At 40.4% G+C, this 9,177-nt stretch overlaps 1 protein-coding gene across 1 annotated transcript; it reads left to right on the top strand.

Moving 5' to 3' along the window:
- Positions 1-5,719: 5,719 nt before the first annotated feature.
- On the top strand, positions 5,720-8,627 carry LOC148022199 (putative N-acetyltransferase HLS1). Its single transcript, XM_087697840.1, has 3 exons — positions 5,720-6,364; positions 6,548-6,756; positions 7,088-8,627. The coding sequence occupies exons 1-3, from the start codon at positions 5,954-5,956 to the stop codon at positions 7,950-7,952; spliced, it is 1,485 nt and encodes a 494-aa protein (XP_087553966.1). The 5' UTR covers positions 5,720-5,953; the 3' UTR covers positions 7,953-8,627.
- Positions 8,628-9,177: the final 550 nt, after the last annotated feature.

Genomic DNA, 9,177 nt, shown 5'->3' with positions numbered 1-9,177 from the left:
AATGATTCACTACTCTTGGAGGAGTCAAGAGAAGAGACAAAATTCCTTGCTTATCATAGTTTTGAATGCATACTATCAGGCATCCTAATCCTCCTTTGTGACGTTGAGCCACCCCTAAATAGAATATCCTTCAATGTGCAAGGATGCAAATTCAATCTCTTTAGCTTTGGCCTTCTCATAGAACTCAAAGGAGGTTTCTAATATTGCAATCCATTCCTTTATGGCTTCTGATCTCTTTTAAGATTTGTGATTGAAATTGCGCATGTAAAATAGATAATGTTGAAAGAATTATGGATAAATTCAATGGGTCAATGAGTGATTAGAGATTTACATGTGCCAGGAAAAGTTAGAAAGGTGTGCAATTTATTTAAAGAAGTGAAAGGCTAGCCTCAAGCACACGTAGGAAAAGATGAGAGTATGAATTTGATAAGTGCAACAAGCATCAAGACTTTGAGAAATGATCTAGTATTTTGAGACTACCCAAATCCCATTAAGGCACTATGCACAATTGGTCCAAAAATTCTATAAGCCCTATTAGAAGCTCAAAAGGTTTGACTCTCTTATTTTCCACACAATGGGAACAAGGCAACTCAAAGTTGCTTCTTTCGCATAATATGCAAGCATATAGCCATGGCATGGAAAATCAATAGGTTTACTATGCATTGATTTCCACAAATTGAGCATAAGGAAACTCAGAGTTGTTGCATTCACATGGCAAGCAAGTTATATAGCCACAGTAACATGGACACACATGCTTGTATATTCCTTTTTATTGTATATTTTCTTTGATTATTTTTGATGAAGGAATTGGAATGATTGGATAAAAAGTTTCAAGCAACAAATCCTTGACTTGTCTTTTCTTTTCTTCGTATGAGAGAGAGAGAGAGAGAGAGAGAGAGAGAGAGAGAGAGAGAGAGAGAGAGAGAGAGAGAGAGAGAGAGAGAGAGAGAGAGAGAGAGAGAGAGAGAGAGAGAGAGAGAGAGAGAGAGAGAGAGAGAGAGAGAGAGAGAGAGAGAGAGAGAGAGAGAGAGATTTGATGTTAAAAAAAGATAAACATATGTACTACAAGCTCGGATCGATTGAGATTTGGTGCTATGCATGTTCAAGATCCCCTAATCTTAAGCTCACTAATAACACAATGGATGTATCTTAACCAAAAGTGCAATGCACAAATAATTTCCTTTTTGCCTTTCGTTTTGTGTGCTTCTCTAGAATGTACACCTAAAGGTATATAAGTATATATATGCATCTATCAGCACAAAATTCAAATTTCTACTTTCATAAACTTTTTCATATTTACATGGGGAATTAATTATTAGTCTTTGAAAGATAAAGTTGTAGGTTTGTAAGAAAAGCATCAAATGATTGGAAAAGGTTATTTGCACGATGTTAAAATAATCAATATGTGTAGAGGCCCTTTATACTAGACTTGCTTGATTTGAATGGCACTAGGAATGACCTTTACATAATATTAACATTGAGGTCTAGTTGATGGGGTTGCAATACTCGTAGAGCATAGTGTACTAAAGCTAGCACCTAAAATAGGGTTGACAAGGTCTCATGGTTACCTTGTTACTTGAGAATTGTGACCATTAATATGCCTTTCTCTCAATCTCCACTCAAGGGAATTAGCACTTTGGCCTTAAGGATGAAGAGTGCCAAGTTTGTTGACTTATTGTGCAGGGCATTGTTTGCTTGAAGATAAGTTGCCCATACGCATGTGTAACTAGTGGTGGAACCCACTGCATGCAATAAATTGAAGATAAGATTAAGATGATTGCATGTGAAGCAAGAAGTACAATATTGCCATGTGTCATTAACTTCTCCAACCTATTGGAATACCCCCTCAAAAAGAGGTTACTCTCTCAAAGTTGAGTTAGATGTCTTGCGAATGCAAGTCCAAGTCGATGACCCTATCCACACATTTGCTGGCACAAGTGCCTTCATGAGACAAATCCAACAAACATGTGTCATCATTGTAAATTCATGAGGGCGAGTCGAATATACTTGGGTCCAAGCTTAAGCAATGGATTTGAAAAGCTCAGTTTAAGGTCCAATGTTGGATTTACGGTAGCCCTCTTTGGTGAGACCAGCACTCTCTAGATAATTTGTCCTAGAAGCTCATTAACTTGATCTAAGAAGCCATAATCAAGTTCCTTTGGTCCAAAAGGAATGACTTTGTTTTGAGAAATTGCCCAAGGAAACCCCCTACTGGGTCTATTGAAGACCTCAGATAAAAAAACTTGAATCTTTGGATGAACCCAAAATCCAAGCATTGGATCTTCAGATTGTTTAAGTCTATGGCCTAGGTTGGTGGTCGCATCTCCTATGATGCTATACTTGTTTTAGTTTTGATCTTGATACTAAGAAACCACATTATAAAAAAGAAAGGTGGTAAGGGAGCCACTCTATGACTTGCACCACTAGTAGGGCGGCCTAAAGTAGCATGAAGGTTACGAGGTAGCCCCTTCTAATGTACGAGCCTAGGTGAGTGGATATCATTTGTGAAATTTGTGGTCCATGAATGGAGTGTGGTACGTTAAATATACGAGCAATGTTTGTATATATGGATGGGGCTATAGATGATGATGACAAGGCAATCCTACATAGAATAGACCATTTGTGTTATGCAGAGAGACAAAGGGGCGCCATCACGATTGACTCTCTCTTGTGGTTCATAAAAGGAACACAAATCCCTCTCTCTCTCTCTCTCTCTCTCTCTCTCTCTCTCTTGTGCATTACCTTCAAAACCAAATATTTTAAGAGGGTATTTGACCCTGCTAGGCATGTGTACCACCACTAGATCTCTCTCTCTCTCTCTCTCTCTCTCTCTCTCTCTCTCTCTCTCTCTCTCTCTCTCTCTCTCTCTCTCTCTCTCTCTCTCTCTCTCTCTCTCTCTCTCGTGAATCTTGGGTTTTGGCATGCGAACATGGTAACATCGGGCAATGGGCTTTGTGCCTGGCTCCATGATATCTTGCCTGTTCACAAAACCCCCCCCCCCCCCCCCCCCCCCCCCCCCCCCCTTGCAATACTCCTGTAGTATGGGTTCTATATCAGCTTACGGACGGTTACACAAAATCCAAAGCACCCAACCTCTCATCAAAATGCCCAATTTTAAAAGTGTGTCTCCAAAGCCCACAGTCTTAAACCAAAAAGCCCAATCTTAAGGATTTTGCGCTCCATTGCACTTCTTAACCTTTCGATTGCCCTTGGCATCAAATATAGGATATCCAAGTGTCTTGTTAGGTTTGAGGCGGTGCATGGATTAAGGAGGAGAAATAGATTTCCATGGGGTCATGTGGAGGACACTCAGAACAACATACTAGCTTTTGGGGCTACTTCGTGAAGGTAGCAAGCCCACTTGAGAAAGGAGTTGACTAGATTGATTAGAAACAAAAGCAAACCATTCTAAATCAATCCATCAATGATAAGAGTATTACAATCCAATATGATCAAATTTTATTGTAGATGCATTTTAAAGCAAAGATCTATAGAAATCACTTATCCAGGTTGGTTTTACATTAAGTTAGAACAATACAAGCCGATGTGTTTGCTTATGTAAGAAAGAAGAAACTTCTTACACATCAAGATAGCATTTTACACACCTTCCATACCATAAATTGTGGGGTAATTGTAATAGCACAACTATACGAGGAGTGATGCCAAAAACTTAATATTTATTTGGTAAATAGCATGTGGAGGATGAATAAGGTTCTCCTCTATCACTTGCTCTAATTTAGCTTAGCATCCTTTCTTCACTTGAGAAGGTAGTAACTATCCAAAAGATGTGCAAATATAATATGTGAAGATGATCATTTCATACTTTGTAAATACCCTTGGAAGTAGAATGGCGATGCTTGGAAATACTAGAATATAAAATAATGCACAAGTAAAGTCAAAGCACATGCCCAAACATTAAGTACCAAAGAGTACTTGGGAAGTAGGCTCCAAAACATTAAAAACACTTAAAAAAGCAAACCACTTTCATCTAGTTGGATGCAAGACACAAGGGGTTGGTTTGTAAGATGGGTCATGCTAGAAATATGCACACACTAGAGACAAAGATATTTGCACCCTTGGAAGAACCATCCAAGTTTGAGAATTATTGTACATTCTTTAACCAAGGGTACTTCCTGCAGTATAAAGTAAAAACGGCAAAGATTCAAGTTTGAAAGTCATTGTACAATCATTAGCCAAGGGTACTTGCTGCAAAAGGGCAGAGACTGAGCCGTTGTTCAAACATCCATGTTCATGAGAAGAACCAATCCATTAGAATGCACATCATAACACCCTTTTAATAAGCTCAACATTTGGAGATGATACTAAATAAGAGCAAGATGTGTATGCAATATATCACACAATTCACCTCTCACATGCTATGAATACATAGAAATTCAACAAACAACCTATATGTGATACTCTACGACAATGCTTATTTACACACTCACTTACACAATTTGACACCTTGAGAACTTGCTTGTATGCAACAATGTTGGCATGTTCTTATGCTATCATATATTCTTTTCTTGCAAAAGATTTAGAGCGCATGCATGTATTATTTTTCTTTGAGTCTATCCCACAAAATGCACTCCCATAATCCCGCCCTGCCCCTCGTGCGATGCCTCGTGACTCCCTCTTGCTCTAAGCCCCACATACACATTAGCTCAAGACATGAATGATCTTGGATGCATGTGCACATGACAAAACATTTCAAACTAGTGTTGAATGCACACATAAGTACTTGACATCTACATGCATACATACGCTTTTAGTACTCATCTTCATACTAATACACATACTAGAGATTAGTTAAATATTCACATGGTTCAACATCATAAATATTCTTTGCAAAAGGAAAACTCATAGTTTTTTCGCAAATCCTTATTAAGTTTAGATTAAATGTATATAAAATATGTCCTAGGGTAAAGGGGCCAATATAGTGTCATGCAATGGTCCTCCATTGTATCATTTTTTTTTTCAAGTGAGTTACTTAAAATTTTTTAAAATAGTCAAGCGATATACATCATGTGACACTCAAATAAAAAAAATCGAGGTATTTTGATATTTTTATCAAGAAAGCTTTGTTATAAACAAAGGGTTCACAAAAGAGTGACAAACGAGGGGCCAAATAGAGTGACACTTAAGGATGCATTGTTTTAAGATTTAACAAAATCCAAAAGATAAAAAAATTTACATGGCTCAATTGTTTGGGTCACATTAGGCTCATTTGTAATACACAAGTATTTGTATCGTAACTTTAAATGGTTAAAAGAAATGCATCTTTTATGCAAAAAACGCCACAGAGTTGCGGTGGGATGAGTTTACTTTTTTTGTTTTTTTTTGGGGCGGGGGGTGTGGGGGCACTGTATTGGTCCCTTTAGCCTATGTCGTTACAATATACAAATATGCCCTATTAGTGGACTCTTGGCAAATCATGTGTACACATGGACTTGGTAAGTCACATGCACAAGTGTGGGAGAACAACTTTCAAAAAGGATTAACATTCTCCAAGTACATATATCCAAATCATTCGCACATACACATGTATGTACGGATGCATGTGTTATGTATGGAAGTGCTCTTGATACATGTATGGAGGGGGTGCGAATGTCTTTGAACTTGTAATGTGATTAACTAGACCTAAAAGCTCTTGGTTAACTTGGGAGCATAAAAAGGGTAGGGAGAGAGAGAAAGTATAGTAGGTATAAAGAGGAGGCAAGGTCTTATTAGAGAGAAAGGAAAGGGGAAGGCTGCTGCGACACCCAAGGAGAGGGGAGCTCGTGAAGGGCAATATTTTGGAGGAGCAGATACAGCTAGGTAGACAGCTGTGGGTAGGGACCCAAGGGGCAAATCAGCCCCCATCACCCTCCCCCATGGATCCTTCTCAATTATAATACCCAACCCAACCCAACCCAACTTGTGAGCCACCAATCAAAGGAAGCTTATAAGATGGATGTGGAGAAGGAAGCTCACTCTCTCTTTCCATGGTGAGAGGAGTGGTGGGGATGCAGGTGTAGCAGCTGAGAAGGCAAAGGGGAAGAAGAAGAGAGTCACAGAGAGAGAGAGAGAGAGAGAGAGAGAGAGAGAGAGAGAGAGAGAGAGAGAGAGAGAGAGAGAGAGAGAGAGAGAGAGAGAGAGAGAGAGAGAGATGATGATGATGAGTGCACACATGGTGAGGTTTCATGGGGAGGGGAAGAGGAGCACTAGGGCCTCTGAGGTCACCATAAGGGCTTACAATGAGATTCTAGATTGCAGGATTGTGGATGAGCTGGAGAAGAAGTGGGAGGCAGGGCTCTCTCTCTACACTGATTTGTTGGGGGATCCCCTTGGCAGGGTCAGAAGGTACCCAATCTACTCAATGCTGGTAAGAAAACACACACACACACACACACACACACACACACACACACACACACACACACACATTTAGTCTCATCTGTTACCATAGCCTTTTCTGATCAGTTCCTTCTGTACACATAGGGCTGTTTCTCAGACTGGAGTGCTCTCTCTGTCTCTGTCTATGTCTTTGTCTCTCTCTTTCCCTCAGGTGGCCGAGATGGACTTCCCCCACAACCAGAGGCGCATCGTTGGCATGATTCGAGCTGGCATTAAGGAGGTGATTTGTGGCCCTAATCCTAGATTAGGCAAAACCAGACCTCCCCCCCCAGATGGAGCACAAGTCGGTGGCCAGCAGCACTCCCCCGGATTCAAAACTGTTGCATACATCCTTGGCCTGCGCATTGATCCCGAATTCAGGTATATAATCTGGTGCTTAATCTCACTCTTAATCACGAAGCATTCTAGGTTAATCATCAAAACACTCTCTGCTAAGCTCACTCTTCAATCGTGAAGCTTTTTGTTCTGAGCTCTCTCTTAATCACGGCTGGTTGTCCATGTAACCTGGTCTCAAAACAGCTGATGGCATTGCATAATCATGTCAATTAGGGATACTAATGGCTAATTCTCCCTTCATATATGAGTGAATTGGCTGATGAGGTATCATCATATTTGTGGTTGCTTGAGCATAAACCAGTAGCATGAGCAGCCCTTCGATTTCATACATTTGGTGTTTTGATTCTCTACTTAGGCGCCTGGGAATAGGGGCCACTCTGGTGCAGAGGATGGAGGAATGGTGTAAGCAGAAAGGGGCAGAGTATGCATACATGGCGACTGAGAAAGGCAATGAGGCATGCCTCAACTTATTCACTAACAAGCTGGGCTATGCCAAATTTCGGACGCCAGCCATCTTGGTCCAGCCCATCTATGCAAGGAGGAAGAAGCTGCCCCCCAATGTGGAAATCCTGCAGCTCAGCAAAGACAATGCAGAGGCCTTGTATAGGGACGTGTTCAAGGAGAAGGAGTTCTTCCCCAAGGATGTGGGGAAGATCATGAGAAGCAACCTTCACAAGGGTACATGGATGGCCAAGTGGAGACACATACCAAGCAAAGAAGACAAGGGCAAGCCATGTGAACCCTCCCCTCCTTCATGGGCTGTCATGAGCCTCTGGAAATGCAATGAGATCTTTAGACTCCAAGTTAAAGGGGCCCCCCTCAAGCTCCGCACCCTTGTGCGTGCCTCCCGGTTTGCCGGGAAGATCGCTAAGGTTGTGTGTAAAGCTACCCTCCCGATCCCCCCCAATGTCTTCAAGCCTTTTGGCCTCCAACTCATGTATGGGCTTCATGCCCAAGGGCCACGTGCCCACGAGCTATTGGCTAGCCTCTCTTGGCTTGCCCACAATATGGCCAAGCAGGATGGATGCTCCATACTTGCTACAGAGCTCGGCTCATGTGATCCTTTGGGGCACTCCATCCCTCATTGGCCAAGCCTCTCGTGTGATGAAGACCTGTGGTGCCTCAAACACCTAGCCACTAACAATTGTAGTGATGATGTGAATGAATGGTGCAAATCACCTCCTCCTCTATCCTTATTTGTTGATCCTAGGGACTTCTAGGAGGTTTTGTTAGTTCTCTTTTCCTAGAATCAAAATCAATTCAAGGCTATACACATGTAGGCTTGAATCTCATAAGCCATAAAGCAAGAACTACCAAGTTACATGTCAATGATTTTAGAACTTACAATCAACAAAATTAGAGAAGCCATATACTTTTGTCCATCAAGCCTTGGTCCCCGTCGATGGTGTAGAGTGAACAAATCCAATAATCTCTTGCATGTTTAAGCAAGGTCATGCATGAATTTTTACTAGTTAGGCATATTCATTGTTCCACAATTCTTGTAGATTGGAGTAAAGGCCTCAAAAATTTCCAATGAAAATTTTTAGTCAAATGTTTTGTGCCACAACCTTGGAAGATATTCAATTCCTATTCTCTTGTCTAGAAGATATTGTGCCTATAATCCTTAGATCCAATCATTAAAAATAATGGCATTGTATTCACTTTAATAAGATACTCAATGATATGGCTTGTGCCACAAAGCCTTGATTGTGTCTCTTGTATATGGTATTCAATGCTATTTTTCACAATAATGTAGGCCAAGTATATGGGCATATCATTGCATTAGAGGTATTGTCATAACATGCCACTGAAATTTTGCAAATGTTGAAGTTTATTTCTTTGCTATAACAAATCCACTTGTACACTCTAGAACTATTTTACAACCTTTAAGTGATAAGCTTATACCTCATGAATCATGAAGATTAAAGAACTTTCATCTTATGCATTTAACTAAATGATATATATGTAACTCGAGCACTTCAATATAATTTGCAATTGAGGCAACTCCTTAGAAAAAATGTTTAAAATGATATTTTGTGACAATAAGGTACCATAACTATAGCAGTTGGACCCAAACAATAACAATATGTACTTTTCACGATGCAACTAATAACTTTGTTAGGTGTATTCCCATAAACTTATGTACTTTTCATGATGCAACTAATTGCTTTGTTATGTATATACCCATGAACTTCAATTCACACACCCAAGTCCCCCCCCCCCCCCGCCCAACCCCCCCACCTCTCTCTCTCTCTCTCTCTCACCAAGTTAAAAGCACCTGGAAAAATAGACAAATGGGTAGTTTATTGAGGTAGTAGAATTATTATAGAGGAGTTCAAAAAATGTAAGCATTGAGTTGCCTTAGTGCCATGATGTACTCACATTAGTACTTGTAGCTTTATTGGTTGGGTTTCCCTTGTGCCAAGGCACTCTAAAGTGGATTAT

This window comes from Lygodium microphyllum, chromosome 17, assembly GCF_053477565.2.
Source record: "Lygodium microphyllum isolate KBCC chromosome 17, Lygodium_microphyllum_v1.1.10, whole genome shotgun sequence".
NCBI classification, from domain to species: domain Eukaryota; kingdom Viridiplantae; phylum Streptophyta; class Polypodiopsida; order Schizaeales; family Lygodiaceae; genus Lygodium; species Lygodium microphyllum.
The sequence above is the reverse complement of the archived record's forward strand: the minus strand, read 5'-3'. Positions and strand labels throughout refer to the sequence as shown.

What these genes read in the sequence shown, in the direction of transcription:
- LOC148022199 (XM_087697840.1), top strand. Translation starts at nt 5,954, where the DNA reads ATGTGGAGAAGGAAGCTCACTCTCTCTTTCCATGGTGAGAGGAGTGGT. An exon ending in ACCCAATCTACTCAATGCTG is followed by an intron (nt 6,365 to 6,547) that starts GTAAGAAAACAC and finishes TCTTTCCCTCAG; the next exon opens with GTGGCCGAGATGGACTTCCC. An exon ending in CGCATTGATCCCGAATTCAG is followed by an intron (nt 6,757 to 7,087) that starts GTATATAATCTG and finishes TTCTCTACTTAG; the next exon opens with GCGCCTGGGAATAGGGGCCA.